Genomic DNA, 21,964 nt, shown 5'->3' on the forward strand with positions numbered 1-21,964 from the left:
AGTACAAGACCAATCAGGGATACATAGCAAGACCCTGGCTCAAAAATAAGAAGGTGTGGGTAGAATCTTCACCACGAAATCCATGTGAGAAGGTCTCTTTCATTCTGGTCCCATCACCCATTAAGTCCCTGATCTTGCTGACCTTTCAGTTCTGTCCTCTGAGAGGAGAGAATAGCAAGTTCCATTTTTGAGGCTTGGCCTAAGAAGAGGTAGGGCTAAGCATTTCTGTCCCAGAAATCATTCTGTGACCGTGAGACTGTTTTACTTCTGCCCTGTCCCATGCAGGGGACACTAGCCTCATGCTGTGGCCATATTTAGAAATATGGCCAATGTGAAAATCCAAAATTATAATTTTTAACTATTTAAGTTTTTCTGTATTGTTATGTGTGTAAGTGTATATGAACGAACATGCTTGAGAGTGTGCATGCACTTGTGTTTACATGTGGATAGAGAACAGAGGGCGATGTCAGAATGTCTGTTGCTCTCCACTTTGAGAGACAGAGTCTCTCACTAAATCTGGAGGTCTCTGATTCTGCTACACTAGTTGACCGGAGAACCCTACAGATAAATGGTCTCTGCCTCTCCAGCTCTAGGGTCACAGAAACTGTCTAGTGTGTCTGGCTTTTCATATGGATATTGGAGATCCAAGCTTATGTGGCAAGCACTTTACCAACTGAGCCATCTCTCCAGCCTCCAGTTAGTTAAATTTTACATTTAAATGGTCCCATCTTGGGCAGCACAGACCCAAAGGGTCAAGAATAAAGTGGTTGTAGCTGCTACCCTATGCACTCCTAGCAAAGGGAGACTGGGTAAGATGGGGAAGCTGTTTCACATGGGTAAAAGAGTGGACCAAACACATATCATAAACTCTACATCATGAGAAGCCTGTGGACTTCAGAAATAAAGCCTGGTGGGACTGGAAATGACTAGGCTATTAGAGAAGGCAGAGAATGTTGTGGGCAGGATGCCATTCCTGGAGAGACAATGTGTTCACGGCATGCACAGAGGTTATGAAATCTGTAACAAACACTTCAGAGTGTTAGCTTGAGGCTCATTGATACTGGGGACAGTGAGGGTTCAACCAAGAAAGGTCAGGACTAGCATATAGAGGCTGCCTATCCTGGGAGCCTTAGAAGCCATTGCAGGTTTTGAAGCAGGAATATATGGTTTGGTGTATTGTGTAATTTGAACTGTATAGCTTGAGGTTCCTCAGCCACTGTTTGTCCATCATAGCTGTGAGTGTCTCCCTTCTTTCCCACAGCTCATATCCATGCAAAGTGGTCCCCGATATGTGCTTTTGGGTGTCTTGAGGATCATCCCGACTCTCCCATCGGATGTCTGAGAAAGGGGACTCTCACCAAGTCTGGAGGGGTCCTGGGCTCCATCCAGGCAGATCTGCCTCTCGTTCACTGATGAAGGCTTGAGGGTGTATATGACAAACAGCCCAACCCTGCGTGCAGCAAGATGAGAAGGGTGTGCTTAGGCAGTGGTCCCAGCTGTGCCGGGGTTTGCGCTAAGTGTTTTCTACGTGATCCACTGAAGTGGGGCTTCTAGTGAAAATCTGAGGGGAAATGGGATTTGGCCGTGATCAGCACTGTGCTTCTAGAGACTTCCAAATCTGTCAAGATTTAGCAAAGAAATTAACACTGGGTCTTCCAGGTCAATTTTTCAGATAGGAATGAAGAAGAAAGGGTGGGATGTGGAACTGCCTGACCACTGAGGGAAATCTGCAGGCAGTAGACAAGGGGCTATGGCTGCTAGCATGTCTGTGAGAGTGGATGTTCTTGAAGTCTTGAGCATGGAACGGGTGTCTGAGTACCAGAGCCTGGGAAATCTGCTGTCTTCCACCCAGAATCAAGCAAATGCACTCTCGTCCCGATGTTCATTCCTGACCACGGATTTCTACACCGTTTTGAATTATGTTAAGTGCCAGTGGTTGGGGGGAGGAAACATATTCCCTTACAAAATAGTTATAGGCTCTTCCACCTGCACTACCACCCTGGGGAGCTTGCGTAAGTACCTGAGTAAGTCCTGGATGTTGAAGTGGCCCTTCAGCTGACATCCCAGAATGGCAATGATGGTGGAGACCTTGGACAGAGCCAGACTCGGCTCATTGAAGAGAAACAAGAGCTTGGGTAGCAGCTGTGCTTGGTGGGCTACCTCAGCGTTCCTGGGTCCTTCCCTGGTGAGTCCAGGAGAGAGGCAGTAAAAGCTTTTACCGGAATGAACCAAATCTGCTGTGTTTCTGCTAAAATGGCTTTCCAAGCTAGGCTTGTTCCGTGGCCCTCTGACACCAGTGGTCTCCTGGCAACTTGTCAAGATGCCATCAGACACCCGTCAGGTGTGTGTCTGCCAAGTGTCAGAGCGGCTGGAGCATGTGATACTTGTCCCCTCCAATCCCCGGAAACCGATTTTAAAGACAAACCCAGTTATTGACTTGAATTCTGAGCCTCAGGGAGGACTAATGCTGGCCTCAGAGAACCCAGAACAAAGACAGCAGACGCACATATGACCCAAGATTACTCCCCAACAAGCAGCGAAAGCAGCTCAGACCCATAGCGCCCGTCTGCCTGTGTGATCTTCCTGCCCACCCCAAACCACAAAGTGGATGAGAGCTCAGTGGAGAAGCAGAGGAGAGAGAAAGAATTCAAGAACCCACACCCCCCCCTCCCCAGGATAATCACAGTCCTATTTCCAGTAAGTTCGACTCCTCCAAAGAGAAGAGCCACGAGAGTAATGTCTGTTGCTTAGACAACAGGTACGGAAAGTGGAGCTGGCAGAAGGAGGGTAGGTGGATATGGGTGGGATCGCTCCTTTGAAACTTTCTTGTTGACACTAGCATGTTCAGTTCTGCAAAGTTCCACACCCCATATACTAATGGGACAGATACAAGGTGGTCTTAGATCACAGGACTATGTGACAGGAAAAGACCTATGACCTTCCACCCAAAAGCTAGGGCCACCTACGTGGATAGTCAATAAAAGCCTTGATGAAGTCTATTTACATGTGCATCCAAAACAAGGAAGCATTAGCAGTTACTAGGAGAGCAAGCAAGGGGAGAGCTCAGGGCTCTGCCACTTTCTTTCTCTGCTCACAGCCCTTTATGTCTGGAGTAAACTCCTTAGCCTCTAGAGAGGAAAAGCCATGCTCTTGACCTGGCCACGGGACATGGTGACCACGAGGCCATGGGACCACAGTGGTCCAGGAGGACTCAACTCTGTCCTAGGAGTATGGTGTAAAGCCCATGAAGGGTGCCCAGCTGGGACAAAGATCCAGGGAGGTGTCCCCAGGCCACCCAGCTGTCACAGAAGAATGCCTGTCCAAGGGGAGCAGTACAGGCTAAAACAAGGCAGAGAAGGAAGAGGGGGTACTCATGTGGTACCTCAGCATCCTTCACTTACACACACTTAGGAAGCTCTTAAGTGCCTTCCTCCAGCCCCCTCTTCTTCCATCCCTACTCCTCCATGCATTCTTCCTTCATTAAAAATTTGGGGCTTTTATGTCCATTTTCAACTCCAAGTGAATGGTTCAAATCACTCGGAGAGGTCAATTAGAGAAACAATGTACAGAAAACAAGTTAGGACCTACAGCCGACATCTCTTCTGCAGGCTATATTTGTCACTTGCTGAGCTCCAGGTGACCTAATTTTGGACTAGTCCTTGAGGCTACAGACCTCTGATTTCCCAGCACCTATACCACTGAGGTTCAAGTTTGTCAAAGGACAAAGAGCTATCCAACTGCCCCACAGGGGTGAGTGGTGACCAGCATTCTGGGAACTAGTAGATAAAACCACTAGTTCTCTGGACCCTTTAACCCCTATCCTTTGTTTGAAGACGTTAGTTCTAAGCCCCAGCTATTGAAACCCAGCCAACCTTGGTGACTGCAGGATCTCCAGGAGATGAGAAAAGAGAGTGAGCTCCAGGTTGTCTGCAGTGTTTGTCCAGAGCTGGAAGACAGAACAGACATGGGTTAAGGCCAAGTCATGTGTGTCACGAGGTCCACTAAGTCTAAGACTAGCATCTGACAATTAGCAGACAAAGAGAGCATCTCTAAAGAGAATCTCAAACATCTCTCGCAGGGCTGCGCACAAGCTGGATCATTTGCAATGTGCCCTCTATTTGCCAAGGCTTTCTCCATTTGAACTTTGTAATCATATCCCAGAACTCCTGGTCCCTATGTCTGCCTCTCTGCAGCACTGACAGGAGATGACAAACTGTCCTTTTGGCCCTTCTGGAGTTAATGAGGGCCTGGATCTTGAACATCATTGAATCTCCAGGACATGGTCAATACCTGGGTGCTGTAGGCACCCAGTAAATGATGCCCAGTAAATGGAATGGGTTGGTACATCCAGAGATCTGTTGATCCTTCCATTTGGCCAGTGTCCCCATCTCTCCCTCTCAGGTCATTCTTTAAAAGAACACTGGGAACAGCAAACACCATCCAAAGGGATCAGGATATTATCTTTAATTCTTATACATAGATGGTTCTTCACAGGTTCAGGATTCTGTCCAAGACACTCTCTCCCTATCTCTCTCTCTCTCTCTCTCTCTCTCTCTCTCTCTGTGTGTGTGTGTGTGTGTGTGTGTGTGTTTGTGTGTGTATCACATATAGACATATACATGTGTATATGTGTGTGAGGTGTGTGTGTGTATATGTATATATATATATATATATATATATATATATATATATATATATATATATATATATATATGTCTTTAACCCCTATGACAGCTTGCAAAGAAGAAATAATGTCAGTTTCACAAATAAGTGTAATGGATCAGGGCATAGCTTGGAAACTCAGCACTAAACGGGCTGAGGCAGGATCTTCTTAGAGCATGAGTTCAAAGCCAGCCTGGGTTATCTACCAAGACTATCTCAAAAGAATAAGGAGGATCAGAGTGATCAAGACACACCCTAAGGCTATACACATCAGAGACAGCAGGGCTGAACTGTAAACCCAGGTTTCTGTGCTCCAAAGCTATTGTGATTCTCCCTCCCCACCCCCCATCCCGGTCTTAATAAGACTAAGAAAGAAGGTGAAACACCAGTATTATTGTGTTTTACTCTCTTACACACATATTCCCAAAGGCCTAGGGGCCAGTCTCTGCTTTACCTCAAAATTGCAGAGCACATGCTGGAAGATACACATGTTAGTGACAGCAGACGGCCTGAAACCCAGCTCCGCTGTGCCAGCCACTGAGAGGATCAACTGGAAAATGCGGTGGTTTAGAAAGGATGTCTTCTTCCGCAGGAGAAAGGCTAAGATCTGGAAAGGTGACATGCACAGTGGGATTCCTAGATGTGTCTCCAGCCCTCTTTTCTCCTGTACTGTTAGTTCCAAAAGGCCCCTGCTCTCAGACCACACCCCTGTTCTCAGACCACACCCCTTGCTCTCAGACCACACCCCATGTTCTCAGACCACACCCCCTACTCTCTGGAACTGCCATCCTTCATTTTATGTTCTCACAAGCGACACCCACACCAGTATCTGTGCCCCTTCATTTTCTGTGCCTGTTTTACTGGGCTTACGAGATGTTACCTCACACCTCATGTCTCTGTGCTTTCCTCTTCTCTTACTGGGTCTACATCACTGCAGCCTCTCCTCAGTGCTGCAGCACTGTCAGGAAGCCACCACAGGTCCATACCCAGATCACACAGCCTCAGGTCAGGCTGTGTCATTCTATCCTGCCCTAAGGTGAGCACGGGCAGCATCCACTCTAGGATGGAGACGCTGGGACCAAGACTCTTGTTTCTGAAAATGCATCTCAGAGCTGAGAAAGATGCTTCCCAGAAAGCTTTGCGCCCTCCTGACCTTAGAGATATAAATACCCAGGCTACCCAGCCCCCTGCTGACATCTGAGCTGTCACCCATCCCTTTGGGACTCAGATCACGATGTACACAATCCTATTTCCTATTTCTGATTCTGACAAAGTCTACTTTTCTGTCCCTGTTCTCCCAAGACACTCCTGTTGGTCTTCCAGCATGCCCTCTGAAAGCGATGCTTGTGATCAGCAAATGTGTGACATCTTTTCACCCCGTTCTGGTCACTTTTTTTTTTTGACACATCTGCAATCTGACCTCCTTTTTCCCCCAACTAAGACCTAAGAGCTGGCCCTTCTTCCTGTGGTTCCTCTCAAAGCCATGGCCCGACCAGGCAGGAAGTTACTGGAGGGCAAGATCTGATCTCATCTATTGCAGATAGCCGTGGCAAGGCTATAAGCACATCTGCAGCAACTTTTGTGAGTGGACACTCTTCTAAGTTCCCTGCATACACACAATTCACACAGTCATCCCTATCTGCATGTCGACTAGTCATCCTGTTCTGTACACAAGAGAACTGTCACAAGGAGGTTAAGAACTCAAAGCAGCTAATGTTAACTGAGCACTGGCTCCTAGTCAGGCTTAGAATCTGAGCCCCATCAATTGTATGAAGTCCTTCCATCCTCATTATAAGCCAAGAGACAAGAGGGATGAAAGTCCAGCTCTTCAGGTGCGGAGACTGAGCAGATGTAAATCATTCTTTCAAAGGTTGAATAACAAGGTAGAAGATGAGGCAGGATTTCAAACCAGCCTGGGTCTATAATACAGACTCTCATCCCCTGTGAGGGAGGCAGAATGGGTCAATCCTAAATGATTCTGGAATCATCAAGGAGAATGCTACAGCAGCAGACTGATAAGCAATCTGGTCTAGACAGAGCTCCTTGCAGCTGACTGTCACCAGGCCCTCCTCTGCGATGAACTGTAGGCAGCAGCATGTCTGTCAATGAGTCACTCAACAGTCTCCATCTGGGGTGATCAAGGTCATGGGGAACGTAAGGCTTGCTGGGACACTCTTTCCCAGAAGTCACTTCCGACCTACTGGGGCAAAAGAAGCATATACTGGGGATGGCACCTCTTTGGGAAGCTGCAGGGTCAGCCAGGAGGGCAGGATTACCTGGTACCCACAGTTGTGCTGCATCAGGTAATCACACATGGCATTGCTGGTCAAGACCGAGTGCAGGACTTTCATAGCTGCATACATGGTGTGGTCATCTGTTGCCAGGGAGATGAGGCCTAGGAGGATGGCAGGTCCTCCAATGTAGTCCAGGCTGCTGGCAGCAGGGCTGGAATGGAACACCCTTACCCCTGAGGGAGCCAAAGAAAACATGTCATCAGTATGTCCCAGCAGTACTGTGATACAGCACTCCTGGCAGCTGCCTGTATCTATGCCCATGTACAGCCAGAGAGATCTCATGCAACAGGATAGGCTAGAAAGAGAGACTGGATCTCCAGAAGTCTTGGCAATAGGTCTGCTGTTTTCACTCAGACAATACAACCATGGGTCCTGCTCACAGGCCACACTGAGCTCCAGCAGCAGGCTCCTGTGGTGCAGGGGTACCCGTGTGGTCAGTAGTTGAGCTCATCAGCCAGAAGCAGTAAACTGACTGAGCTGTACTCTTTGGTCACTCTCAGGCTGGGCTTGTTCTCAGTCCGGCCCTTCTCACAAGACCTCCCCAGTACAATCCATCTTGTCTCTCACCCCCAGAGGGCTAGAATGCACAAGCCCTCCTCCCCAAAGCAAATCGGAGTCTAGTGCTTGACCCACCTAACTGGCCCACAGCAACAGCCCCGAGAGTCCGCAGAGGCCCTGAGAGGTGCCCAGCACAGTTTCTCAGCAAGAACACAGGTGTGGCATTGTCACGGGAGGAAATATTCATCTAGAGGAAATGACAGCAATTAGTGCTACAAAATCCCTGGGAAAGAAGGATGCTGTTCAGGAGCCTCTAGAGGACAGACATCCAGAGTCCCAAGGCTGGGGGCATTCTACATGTCACAATTAGTGGATGAGACAGCATTGGGGGCAGAAGCTAATGTGTAGGATCACCGTTCCACTTCCTCACTGTGGCCCAATTGCCCAGGAGTCAGCTGTAAACACACAATCTGCATTCCACTCTTGCTCCCCAAGAGGAAGCCATGGGGTAGGAGAAGCCCAGTGACAGCAACCGTGAAACACTAGTGCCAGACCTTCTCTGTCCAGGCTCTGCGAGACCCAGCTTCCACTACTTATTCCAGAGACCCAGTAGGAAAGGAAGTCTGCCTTCCTTTATCAGGATATGTTAAGAAGACACAACATTGGTGCATGTAAGGGCCTCAATTCTGACCCCTGGGCCTCTGCTCATGAAAATGAAGAGTTCTGCACTCAACTCAAAAGAGATATTTATGCAAGAATTAGAAAATGGTGAATCTCTTTGCACAAGCATTTGCTTGTTATTCTGTAAGGCCACTTTAAAAACAAAGTTACAGCCACTCGGCCACTTTTCAGAGTTGGTTGAACAGTGGAGTCCAAAGCAGAGGTCAGTAGTAGAGTTTCCAAAATCAAAATGATATTGAAAAGTATTCAGAGCTCTTCACCAGGAAGAGGACACATATTCCTCTTTAAGCAACTTTAAAAGAAAAGCTTTGGTCCTGGTGTGGGAGCAGGCAGTGTCCAAGCAAATGAAGAGAGACGTGTGGTGTGCATGTATCTGTCCATCCACAAATGAGCAAGCACAGGATAGTTCCTGGAGCCCTGGAAGCCGAAGAAAGGCACACGGTGATGTTTGCCTTGGGGAAGAATGGGGTGGAGGTTGGAGGAAACTGTACCTCCTTGGCGATCAGGCGGCTGTCCACCTCATTGTAGGTGTTTCTGATGTTCATTATGCTCGTGATAGAAGAGCTGGGTACATAAAGACCAAAGGAAACCCTTTCCTCCGCAATGAGGGGCGTGGCTTCGCCATCTGGATCTTCTCCTACAACAGCATATTTTTAGTCAGTTCTAACCTCTCTAGACAGAAAAAGAAATTAACTACAACCATGAAATACCTGCTGCCACACAGCAACATGATCCCTGGAGGATGTCTTCCTGTCGCTACATTTTGCATATTTGTGTGTGTGATACGTTTTACCCCCACCAGTGCTTCTCTGATACTTAATATAAAAATGAGGGCAGGACCAGGTGTGGTAGTGAACACCTTTAATTCCAGTGCTTGGGAGGCAGAGGCAAATGGATCTCTGAGAGTTTGAGACCAGCCTAGTCTATACAGTGAGATTCTAAAAAAGATAAGCCAAAACAACAACAAATACACTTAAAGCAATCTCTCAAGATGGAATCTTCTAGAAAAGAAAGGAGTTTCAGGTGTGGACCTACCAGAGTAAAAACCTCTATCAAATCTATCAGTTCACTTCTAAGCTTCTAAGTAACATTTTCTTAAGGAGGAAGTGAATGGGGCTGACAGACCTATGAGCTACAGAGTTACTGTGAGCTGTACCGCTACTGTGAACATCCCAGTTAGCATTAGCACTCTGGTCCCCAGAGGACTGGCAGCAAAGCTCTACTAAACAAACACTGTGCAACTACAGAGTCAGGGCACCGGACTCCAGACCTGACCCAGCTGCTCTGGTCAATGCCATTTGCCGCAGGAAATGAAGTTCGCACAGGACCTGGTCCTGGAAACTCAAGCACTCAGCAGCACTCAATCGCCCTTGGCCACACACAAGGCCTTCACTCCGATGCATTTGTCTTTCTTTCCAGATGGGAACTGACCCGCTAGACCTGGCAGAGCTCAGAGAGCAAGCTCCTTGCTTGAACAGCCAACAATCAATAAAGAAAATGGGGCTGCTGTCTGCCTGTTTAATAATTGAAGACAACGGTATACTTTAGTTAAAAAGCGTCTTCATTAAAAGGAATGTAACTTATTTATCTCAATCCCCTCCCTTTCTTTGCTGATGGCATTGCTCACCGACCCTCCTCCATTAGGTGCTGTAGAGTCGAAATCTAAAGGATATTGTCATTTCCTCTTCTATGACAGTTTCTCTTGGGTTGTAAATATATAATGATCCAATTACAAAGGCCTTCCCTCATGATTGACCTGTGCTGAGTTTATTCCTTATAAATATGCTATAAATAACTGGGTGCCCACTTAAAAACTAATACTGGCAGAATCATTATAAATCAAAGCACACCATACCTTGAAGGTGCACAGCTTGAAAGTTACCACAGTACCTCGGGCCGAGTTTGATAATAAGTGCTAGAGTATCCGCTGATATGTCTTCTTCAAAGAGGTACGCAGGCCCGAGACGCCAGGTTAGGGATGATTTCTGTTTCCAAACTCTGGGGGTCCCAATATAGCCATAAACATCCACAAATGATGAGGGATCCATTGAAAGAAAAGACCCCGGTAAGGCCTGAATATACAACATCTGTTCAAACAGGTCAGAGGGAGGGAGAGTCACTTAGCCCCAGAAGTGATGGAAGTAATAGTTAGTGATACAGCGTCATGAGCCATGTCACTCTCACTAAAATCAATTTTATCTAAAATGTTGTAAAGATACACACGCATAAACATACATAAGCATGCAAGCACACACACACACACTCACATATAAAACAAGAAAAATGGGCAAACGATTAACTAGCAGATCCTATGAAGGCAACATCTCAGCCCTGACATTGACCTTGGCTGAACCAATGGCTTGCCCATCCAGGTACATGGTAACACTGCAGTTCCTCTTCATTTCTTTGCTGACCACCACAGCCAGGTGATACCACTGACCACACGTCAGCAGCTGGCTGCACCTGACCTGGAGCTGGCGGCCTGCAGAGGGCTCTGCCTCATCCTCAGGCTCCATGACATCTGCAGAAGAGAACAAACACTGGATGTCACATGATGCGTCATGCAACACAGACCCAAGGGCACTAGAGATGGAGAGATTCCTGGTCAGCCTGTGTGGACCTTATATCCTGTGGAGCTATAGACCAGACACTTACTTTCACTTAAAAAAAAAAAAAAAACTGTCCCCATCACTTGCTGAGTTTGGACTAGTTAAGCACAGCTACAAGCATTACCTCATTTAACAAGCCCACTGTCCTGCAAGATAAGGTGCTGCCATTACTCCCACTTATTACCCCCAGGCAGAGAGCTTAATCCAACAACTCAAGGTCAGCTCCAGCAGCCTTCGGCCAAGCACTGTCCACTGAGTACCAGGGTGACAGTCTTTGTGTTAGGTGACCTGAGAAGGAGGACTCAAGCAGTCTGGCTGTGTGCCAAGAATGTGGCCATTCTCAGGGCCTTCCATATGCTTAGCTGCGAGGCAGTGACTCTTAGCCTTGGCCTAGGAGTGATGGCTGAGATCTAGGCTTAGTCATTAGGCAAGTGAGCTTGAGAATATGTTGAAGTTTTAAGGGCAGAGCCAGCATCAGGCTCCTGGGGCACTCAGAGTTAGCAACCTGCCGTACAGAATGCCTGTGAGCCCTGTGGATTTGGGTTATTCGTGGACAGGTCTAGGGCCACTTCAGCTCCAACTAAGTTGAGCCTATCCTTCCTAGACCTTGCTCTGATGATGTAGCTTGTGTTCCAGTGAGGCAAACCCTAAGTTCCAGCAGTCTTCCTCCTATCCGGGCAGAACTAGTATTCTCGAAAGCCAGTGAGCATGCATTTTAGAGCCATACAGGGCCCAGATCACAGTGGCACACTGCAAATATTTCAGACATTTTACCACATATGAAAGCCAAGGGTGCAATTTCAAAAGACGAAAAGCTACAGGAAGTTCCCAGGCTTTCAGGTACATCCATGTCAACATCTGGCTCAGCCCCACTCCCCAGGAATGGCCCATGCAAGCTTCGGATCAATCCCCAAGGCCTTACCCAGGGGCTGGAACTCTTTCTCTTCTGTGGACACAACCAAGGAGAGGTCATCCATGCAGAGGCTGATGGAGAAGCAGACAAAGGGCTGCTCTGTCCTGGCCAGGTGGCGCACCAGGGTTAGGAAGCGCAGTGGGTGGCCCTCCATGACATTGGCCTGCCGGCTGATCAGAAACCAACAGGAGAAGGTGAGACCTCCAGGCGGAGGGAATGGCCTGGGAGCTCCTGCGGGGAGAACAGAAGCAGAGCTTGACACTCTGTCCTGCCAAGGAAGTGTGTTGAGACCCCAGGCCGCCGCTCTGACTCCACCTTGCTGGCTGCCTACAGCACTGCATCTGGCCTGCACCATGCTCCACACTCAGGCCAACTCTACCTGGTGCCAGGACGCGCCTCACGATTCATACCAGGATAAAAAGGCTCACAGGAAGTTTGTGGTATTCCTGCAGACCTTGAGCCATATTGTTTTAAACCTCTCCAGTCCCTGTAGCCTTCCCAAGGGAACAGAGACATTGCTGTCCCTGAGGCTTCACATTAGCTGGGCTTCTACAACTGATCGAAAGTCAGGCTTTGGGCTCCATGGAGGTGAGAACACCAGCTCAACTGAATCCAAGGTAAAGAAAAAACCTAGTCCAAGGAAACCTCATGTCTTCTTATGTCAGAGCAGGCTCTGCAGTTCCGATGGGGCCACTGTTCCCACTAGCCCAGTATCAGCAGCCGTGTTAGCACACTTGGTACCACCCACAGAAAGGAAGTTTGTCCTGAATTGGTAGACCAACCATGTTCTCACTGAAAGCTGGGGCCTGGCTTTGATAATAGGGAGATGCTGGGCTCAGGCACCTCTGGGAACTTACACTGCCCTGCCTAATGTGTTCTAGTGTACTAGTGTAGTACCATCCTTTGAAAAGCCTGCCCAGGCTCTAAGCTAATGTCCAGAAGCCATGTACCATGGATTTGCCTCCTCCTGATGGAGGAGCTTACACTCCTCTCTAGAAAAAGCTGACAGCATCTGATGCTGCAGTTCAGACTATCCCAGGCTCCTGTACAATGAATGGCTCACACTCAGACACTGCATCTTATAGTTGTCAAGGCTACCTGAGTCCCTGGCTTTGAGCCCATGCAAAGATGAGTAGAACACCTGCTCTAATAGAGTATTAGCAATGGAGAAGGCTGAAGGATCCTCATCTGCAGAAATACTTACCTGATCCAGTCCCTCCAGAGATGGAGTGCTCTGTGCTGATCCCCATAACCGTAGACAAGGTCGGAGTAAACAGACAGCTGGAATAGTAAAGCATTGCAGGTCAGTGGGCTGCATGCCAACCCTTTGCATCAACTGTCGGGCTGTAACACCTCCGTCCTCCATCCTACTTCAGAGGCAATATGCCATCTTAGGCCACAAGGTTCCAAGAACAGAAAGCAGTTGGTGCTGGTGTGATACTCCAAGAGAATGAATCCTCACTGGAGACCACACAAGATGGAGAACATTCTAGAGTAGATACAGTGAGGAAGGAGGCATCTCTAGTCCTCCATATAGACATTCAGAGCATCTAGACACTCTGCTCTTCTCTGTTAGATAGAGATATCTACTACTTAAACACATCTCTGCTTGAGCACCAAAGACCAGTGGAGGCCACAATTTTGTAGCCAGTGTTATAGATCATTAGAGGTACTAAGACATTAGTAAATTATTTTCCAAATATTCAAGAGGTCTCCATACCCATAACCTTCTGCAGACATGTCAAATTCCACAAATGATGGCGTCAGGGCCGCCCTCTGAGGCTGCAGGTTGCGAGGGGAGGTCATGGAAATGAGGCTCAGTGTTGTCTGGAGAGCTGTGGCTGAATCTTGGGAGGCCCATGAGGGCCTGAGGGCCTGAGACCCTCTGGGACGTAGTCTGGAATCTGTAAGTTTCTCAGCTGTAGCCGCACATGATCCTGAGGCAGAACACAAGAAAAAGATGTGTCCTTGCCTGATGCAGTTCTCTCCCATTTTTGCAATATCTCAGATGTATCTGCCACAGCCTGATGGAGCATCCTGTAAAAGCCACTGGGCACACATGGACCACCAGCCTGGACTCTGCTGGTTTAGATACCATGGAGTGGTGGCAACAACCAGGTCTAAGTGACAAAGCACCTAAAGCTGCTATTGGGTTTGCTGGCCCAGCTAGCACTCCTTACAAGCTCCACATTGACTTGAGCGGTGTCCTCCATGTCAGCCTGCCTCTGGCTGACAGCTCCAAGCCCAGCTCCCTATCCTTGCCTTTCAGCTGGCCTTTGCTTAACTTGGTGCTCAGTTTGGTCTTGCATTCAGGGTGATTATACAGTCCTTTTTGACTCTGGGCATTATCCAGTGCTTTCTCTCTCAGTGATTCACATTGCTCCTAAGCTGTGGACTTTACAAGAAGACGGAGGCTCTGGTCCCACCTTTAAAATACATTTGCTGACCAGCTCTGCCCAGTACAGTACCTGGTACCCCTGGGTTGTAAAGGAAACAGAACCATTGCTTTGTGATCTTGGATATAAAGGGCCAGACAGATGCTCACCAGATCTTTGTCTAGGGCGCCCACCCCTATGTATACCCCTATCTCCACGACTGAGCAGCAGGACAACACGCCTTTGAAATCCGCTCATTTTTCTGTCTTATGAACAATCACCCACCAGGAACAACAACAACAAAACAGTTAACTCTTCAGCCCACAACCTGCCCTGTTCTTTCTCCTCACCTGAGCACCCAGGATTGTCTTCATGCCCAGGAGGTAAATGGAGGCTTTTGACGGCAGCTGACCGAGGTGGGCGAATTCCAAGGCCTAGGAACTGTCTATAAACACCATAACATCAAGAGAGGCAAATAAAGATATGTTGCAGGCAAGCTCTTCCAGACCACTTCCCTAGACATCCAGGGTTCATGGCTCCACTTACATACTTTCCAAAAGTCACGTAGAAACTGTGCCCCTGCCTTTTTCTCCAGCTCAGAGTTAATGAAGCTGGGACCTTCAAGCTACACACTGTTCACAGCTTTCTAAAGAGATTTTCTGTATGCATAGCTTGGTGGCCTGATCTGGCAGGGCTGAGAATGACTGAGAGAGGTTGCTCCAGCCCCTGGGTCCCAGACCTGCTGGCTGGAGGGGCTGTCCTCTGCTTCCTCCTAAATAGCAGACCGGCGAGTGTGAACATGAGCCATCCTCTAAGCCTTGCTCCAGGGCAGGAAGGGTTTTGACAGACTCAACCTCTCTTGCATGGTACATGTCTCTCCTCTGCATTCTTGTCCCTTCTCCTGAGTCCTTTCTATTCTTCCTGTGCGCAGGATTCAGTGGACTCCTCTCCTGCCTCTGCTTCCCTCCATGCTTCTTTAGCCACTGCCCGCACAAGCCCAGCTCTTTGCAGTCCTCTGGATCCAGGGCTTAGCTCAGGGCTAAGCTCCAGCATCATATCCTTGAGCCCTCCATTCCCCAGAGCATCCCAGATGAGGCTATGTCTGTTCTGTGTACATATGCATCTGGTGCTGGAATGGAGGAGGGGGGAATGGGGTGGCCTGCCCCTGTAGACTCAGTTGTCCCCGGTACATCTTTTATCCTGCCTGTGGTGTTTAATGCTTAGTGCATGCAGTACCTTAGCACATCTGGCTCTATGGCTTGGGATCCAAGCTTTTCAAAGATCCTGATGAGAATCGAGTGCAGGTCACTGCCACCAGTGCTGAGGGTCCTGGGGCAAAACGTCATGAGTGTCCGGAGCATCCCCGCCTCACACATGACCTGGCGGTTCTTCTCCGATTTCACCAGGGACAAGAGGTGGCGGGCCACAGAGCACTGGATCTCCTCAGAAAGCTGAGAGGCAACCAAAGCAAGCTGTAAGTCTGGGCGAGCAGAATGTCCTCTGGGTGGCTTCGTGAGGCCACCTGTGCCCACCACAGGCACTTGTACAGCACCTGTCTCAGCTGTTCTTCTGAATGCTAGCCTCACCTGCGATGACCGGCCAGGTAAGGCCAGTTACTGGGGGGCAGCCACGAACTCAGAATATGGGCTGCACAGCGACAGGTGGGAGTCAGCGTCACCCTCAGAAATGTGATGTTGGAACCATTTAAACTGGGGACACTTTCTGAATTGGTCGCTAACACTGAAAAATCTAAAAATCTCATATCAAGATCAAGACCTAAAGCTTCTATGTAGGGTGGGAAAGTCTAGTCATACAGATTTATGGCCTTCTATCAGGAAGCCACTGGTTCTGGAGAGAGGCAGTTGACATTCCCCAAGCTCACTGGATTGACTCGTTGGATTTCTATATCTTAGTTTGTAGCCCTGTGTACAAAAGGTAGGAGCCATCTAGATGAATGAGCCAGAAAGAGTCAACACACACAACAGATACACACACACACACACACACACACACACACACCACAGAGAGACAAAGACAAAGAGACGAAGAGAAAGATGGGGAAACAGAGAAACAGAGACAGAGACCGAGAGACAGAGATGGAGAAACAGAGAGACAGAGATAGAAACACAGAGAGACAAAGATGGTGACAGAGACAGAGACCAAGAGGCAGAGGCAGCAACAGGGACAACACTACTAGCTCTGGCAGAAACTGTCACTGTCCTCTTTCAAGCCATCCTGAAGGCTGACAGGGCAGCTAGTCATCAGGTCCACACTGAGGCATCTGCCTCCACACACCATCCCCAACCCTGGCATCTCCTATGGCCTTCTCTTAGTCCTAAGCTCACTGTGCCACACACACACACAAACACACACACACACACCCCTAAATGTACACAGGCATGCATATACGCACATGCACATCCGCAATTGTACACACACACATGCCACAACGTATCTTATGTGGACAGCATCCTCTAGGCTCTGAAGCTAGATACCAGCAAGGACTTAGCCCTTTCCCCCTCACCACTGCCATCCCTTTTTTCCTCTACATAAAAAATTTCCACACAGTCTTTTACAAAAAAAAAAAATGCCATGGTGTTTCCACTTAGCCCCTAACGTCATCCTGCACGCTTTAAGTCATTGTTAGGCTACTTAGGACATTCAGTACAATGCTGATGCTGTGCTATCAAGGTTCTGCTCTATTGGGAATAATGACAAGAAGCAAGGGCCACCCATTTCCTACTGTTCCCAACCCATGGGATATGCTGATACAAAGGTCAACCGTAATGTCTCTCTCATGAAGACTGGCATCTCGTCTCACCAAGTCACAGACATTTGCCGCTATCACCCTCTATGGAGGTTTCCTTGAAACCTCCCTCGCCTTTCTTACTCATTCCTCAAGAGTAAGAGGCCCTGCACCGGTAAGGCAGACATTGCCTGTTTTTAAGAGATTCATGGACTAAAGGTAATACGGATGAGAAGCCACGGTGCACAGTGAGGGATATGAAATAACATGATTCAGTTATTCATGGACTCTTCATGGATTCCCTTAAAGGTAGAAGGGAGGCTGGGCCTGATATTTACTTTAAGGCCCACATTTTACCTGTGGCATCAGAAACTCCTGGGTATTTACGATGTGTCCTCAGCATCCAACATGGATGCGCTGTGTGATCATGATGCCATAGCCATCTCTACTCTACACATGAGGAAACTGAGCCAAGAGAAAGTAATTGCTCAGAGCCACATGGCAAGGAGGCGATGGTGGCCTGAGTTTCAGGCTCAAAATGGCTTCACCACCTCATCTTCCAGGTGCAGCCATCTGAGTGCCAAACACAGTCAAGTTTATTTCCCTGTCAGTAAGGGGCAAAAGTGACCAAGACTGGTCCTCCACTGGCTTGCAATTTTGTGGCACATGGGTTTGAATGAGGAAAGAAATGTATTTATATTATTTGCCACTAGTTACTAAATCTTTAAAAAAGTATTTCCTACAGTCAACCTCAAGACTTACCTACCTAGCCCCTGTAACTCCTGTCTCAAACTTATGACATTCAGTAATTTCCCTTCCTTTTTTCCCTGTCTCGTGTGTGTGTGTGTGAGAGAGAGAGAGAGAGAGAGAGAGAGAGAGAGAGAGAGAGGAGAAGAAGAAGAAGAAGAAGAAGAAGAAGAAGAAGAAGAAGAAGAAGAAGAAGAAGAAGAAGAAGAAGAAGAAGAAGAAGAAGAAGGGGAGGAGGAGGGGAGGGGGAGGGGAGGGGGAGAAGGAGGGGGAGGGGAGGGGGAGGAGGAGGGGGAGGAGGAGGGGGAGGGGAGGGGGAGGAGGAAGGGGAGAGAGCACTCATTTGTGTGAATGAGCCCATTGGTGTGCCACAATACACATGCAGAGGTCAGAGGACAACTTCAGTATCTGTCCACCTTCTCTCAAGACAGGAGCTCTTCGCTGCTGGTTTGGTTTGGTTGTTTATTTGTGTGTTTGTTTTCCCCACTGTGCCTGGCACACAATCTTCCAGGGTTGTTGGTTTCTGCTTTCCACCTCCTAGTAGTAGGAATGCTGGGATTACTCATGCTCGGGGAATTGGGCCTAAGTCCTTAGACTTGTGTGGCCAGCTGTCTTGCCCTCTCCAGCTTTTTAAAGTTCTATGTCCAAGTTCCCTTCTGACTTAAAATCTGGGAGGCATACAAGTATGTAAGAATGGTTTTAATGACTTTCCTGCTGAGCAGGATTTTGCCATTCAAAAATGTCACTGCTTTGTCGATATTACGGTTAGGAGGAGATAGCATCAGCCTGGTTTCTGTCATTGTAGTGAAATGACTGGTACTGTATATATATGTCGATTTAGCGTATGTCTGAAGATTCAAGGGCATGACATGTGCATTTGCTTGGTTCCAATTATGGCATATCTACTTGACTGTCACATTCAGACAGACAGTACTATGGCAAGTATAGAAGCCAGGGTGGGAGATCAAAAGGTGAGAGCCAGAGATGACAGAAGCACCAGATAGGCAGTGTCCCCAGGGGTCTTGCTCTAGGTTCTGCCTCTTAAAGGCTCCACCACCTCAATACCACCACTCCAGTAGGAATAGAGCTTCCACCACACGAGCCCTTGAGGGACACATTCAAGCCAATTCTGAACCACACTCAGCTTCATGTTTAAATATGATCTCTGCCAGGTGGTCTGAGCTTCCTGACACCCATGCTTAGCCCAACAGGGGCCAGATTCTGAAAGCAACAATGTTGGAGATACTATGTATCAAACACCTCCAGAGCCCTTGCTGGTACCTGCTCTATGTGGAAATGTATCAGCTTCCCTGACACTTTCCCCTGTATCTTTCTTCTGATGTCTTTTCCTGCATCTCCTCCTTTCTCCCCACTCAGACGGCAGAGAGTGAAAAGCACACACACATTCCCCTGCCTCTACCACCATTCTCTCTATCAGAACTCGGGCTGTCATTTGATAACTGTGCTCTTTTAATTTGGGGTGAGAGTTGGGGAGACAGGCTGTATGAAGCAAGATGCAAAAATAATATCAGAATGTATTATTAATAAGAATTAAAAAGAAATGTCTCCAATGTTCAATTTTTGTTACCAGTAAGTATTTACTTATTGCTTTAGAGGCTTTGTTCTTGTGTGTGTTTTTGCTCCCTTCCAACAACCAGAGACATATAATTACAATCTAAATATGCAAAAAGGAAAAAAGAAAAAGTTTTCAAAGGGGAAATGCCGATCCTGTCTAATGTTGCCACAAGTTCACTCCAAAACTGCTCAATACCCCATAATGGAGGAGTCACAATTGATTGTCCTCGTGATCGCTGCAGTTCCATCAATACCAATATTGTCTTGTTTTGAATAAAATGTGCAGGGTTTTTTTTTTCAATGCTGGTTCCAGTAAAATGGGGTTTTAGTGAAAATATGAGCAGTAGCAGGAAGCCAGTCTGGTTTCTCCCTCTGCAAATGGATTGATTTCCCTAACGCACACTACTTCCAATGCAGGAAAGGGGAAGGTGCTTCAATTAGGACTATGAGGTAAGATCAGGGGTCACTAGGCTGGCTGGTGGGTTGGACTCTCAAAGCTAATTCACAAAGCAATTGTAAGGTGGTCCTAAGGCAGTTTCTGCTTTACCTAACAGTCAAGACTAAAGTCCATCCTGGGTTGTTTCTGTGATTGTTGTTGCTGCTGCCGCTCTCCCTCCTCCTCCTCCTCCTCCATTTTCTCCTTTCTGCTCAACATTCTTCCTGCTCCATATCAATGAGTCCCTAAAATCTAGAAAGTCACAGTGGGATGGTGACATCATTTAGATGTGGCTTGTCCCCTACATAGTTATGGGCTGGAAGCTTGGTTCCTGTGACGAAGGTGTAAGATGAGGTAGGATATTTAATAGAAGAACACTAGTGGGAAGTTGATGTGTCATTGGAGATTAGGTCTCCAGCCGGAATTGGCCTATTTCCTGTGGAATCCCAATTTCAAGCCATTGGCCCGCTTTCTCTCATGTTTCCCTCCACCACAATGTCATCTGTCCAGAGGACCTCGCCAGAACGGAGCTAAATCCAGTACCGCAAACATAAGCTTTTACATCTCCTCTCCCTAACAAAGTCAGCAATTTCATTCTCTTCCTTACAGTAACAGAAAATGGGCTCATAGAGCTAAGCCTGTTCAGGGACCCGATGTGCTGACACATAAGTCCACAATGCTGCCATGACACAGACATAGGATCACTACACCCAACTTCAGCTTCTTCCAGAACTCACACAGAACCAGGGGCTCTTTCACTCATCCATATTTAGATTAGTTGTTTGGTTGAAATTTTCTCTCATTTGGGGATGGAAGTAACATATTTTCTATATTTGTTCTTCTTGCTACCAAAGATTGTAAGAAGGATGGAAGGGCTGCACACGCTCTGGGGAGAGCAGGACTCCATAGGCTGCTGTGCACCCTCCCCCACCCCCATTTGCTTACCTAGAATCGATTCTTTCTTTCCAAGGCACAGATTTGCCCCCTTGCCACAGTCCCACCAGCATGGCACGTTCATTTGTGCCAACAGCATCCTAGGCTTGGGAGTTTGTGGTCTTGGGTTCAGTGTATCTTAGTTTTCTCATGATGCTATGCTAAAATCAACTGACATAAGCTTCTTGAGAGACAAATTTTGCTTTTTTGTTTTCTTAAGATTTTTGGCTCACAGTTTCAGGTTACCATCCACCTTTTCAGTGAAGTCAAGGCAGCAGCAACTTGAAGAAACTGGTCTGATCACACCCATAGTCAAATACATAGAAGGATGAATTAATACATGTATGTCGGTGATTGACTCATTTTCTCTGCTGTTATTCAATCCATGACCTCCTGCCCGGGTAATGGAACCACCCACAGTGGGCCTGTGAAACCACTAGATCCTTCAGCCATAGCCACCTATGATGGTGCAAAACAAAGTTACCATGTCCGGAGTTCATGTCTACAAACCACATAATTAAGTTACCCCCTCCCCCAAAACAATATAATCCTTTGTTTGAAGTAAGTGATGAGCCACAATCTAACTATCTTTGGTAGCATGTGGCCATACACAGCCCATGAGGTTAATCCTCACTGCAAAGGGTGGGTCGTTAGGGTGAAGTTGAAGGTTTTATAGTCTAGTGTCACTGTCATCTCTCGGCTTCCTGATCTTGAATGAAATATATCATGCTGAGTCACACACACCTCACTGCACGTTCCCTGTCAAGATGGACTGTAGGCCATCTTAAACTCTAAGCCGAAGTGAGCCCCTCCTCCCTTAAATTGTCTTCTTGTCTGGTATAGAAGAGAAGACATTACTAACATACCCACTTGCTCCCTTCTTCTGTTTCATCCACCTGACTCTGGTATGGGGATAGCCTAACTCCCTCTACTGAAAACGCCATGCCCCCTTTTGACTAATACCTAAAGATGAGCATATCTGCCCCAGCCCTGTCCTTTTAATGATCTCCTACTTATCATCAAGAGGCATCTACATGTGGTCTCATCCAAGACATTTTTCTCACTACCAAACCAGCACTGCATCCACAATTCTAGTTCTCAGTGTCACACTGTGATCAGTTTATCTCCTACTCCCCCTCCTCCCTTTTCTCTCCCCTCCTCCATCTTTATCACCTTCCCGGAACATACTTCTTTAGAAATCCCTGAGCAGAACAAAATTCAGTCTGGAATGGAAAGAGTGTTGTGGTGTCCCGTAAGATAGAGCAGGAGGCAGGGGAGAGCCTGAGACTGTTCAGCCTCTGGGCAGAAGTTGACTGTGGTGTGCCTGAGTCAAGCTAGACTCTTCTAAAACATTCATTCATACTACCCTGTGGCGCCGACAGTGGGCTTGCTGAGTCCTGGTGCTGACCTGGAAGTTTCCCCTTGTATGGGCACCCTGCCCCCTGCAGACTAGCCACTGAACAGGGGACACTAATCCGACTGTATGGGAAGTCTC

At 47.7% G+C, this 21,964-nt stretch overlaps 1 protein-coding gene across 3 annotated transcripts in view; it reads right to left on the reverse strand.

Moving 5' to 3' along the window:
• The window catches only part of Wdfy4 (WDFY family member 4), a 219,146-nt gene that overhangs the window by 135,128 nt on the left and 62,054 nt on the right, over positions 1-21,964 (reverse strand). For all 3 annotated transcript variants that reach the window (XM_085828543.1, XM_029469142.2, XM_085828542.1), the window contains exons 14-27: positions 15,269-15,483; positions 14,383-14,477; positions 13,378-13,594; positions 12,862-12,938; positions 11,667-11,888; positions 10,478-10,656; positions 9,991-10,222; positions 8,627-8,772; positions 7,590-7,701; positions 6,939-7,129; positions 5,117-5,269; positions 3,873-3,946; positions 2,021-2,182; positions 1,359-1,450 (exon numbers count right to left, since the gene is read on the reverse strand). In XM_085828543.1, coding sequence (XP_085684669.1) covers positions 1,359-1,450; positions 2,021-2,182; positions 3,873-3,946; positions 5,117-5,269; positions 6,939-7,129; positions 7,590-7,701; positions 8,627-8,772; positions 9,991-10,222; positions 10,478-10,656; positions 11,667-11,888; positions 12,862-12,938; positions 13,378-13,594; positions 14,383-14,477; positions 15,269-15,483 — 2,167 coding nt within the window. The remainder of the gene's footprint in view (positions 1-1,358; positions 1,451-2,020; positions 2,183-3,872; positions 3,947-5,116; positions 5,270-6,938; positions 7,130-7,589; positions 7,702-8,626; positions 8,773-9,990; positions 10,223-10,477; positions 10,657-11,666; positions 11,889-12,861; positions 12,939-13,377; positions 13,595-14,382; positions 14,478-15,268; positions 15,484-21,964) is intronic.

Source organism: Mus caroli, unplaced genomic scaffold (assembly GCF_978045245.1).
Source record: "Mus caroli unplaced genomic scaffold, Mus_caroli_1 scaffold_12, whole genome shotgun sequence".
In the NCBI taxonomy this organism is placed as follows: Eukaryota; Metazoa; Chordata; class Mammalia; order Rodentia; family Muridae; genus Mus; species Mus caroli.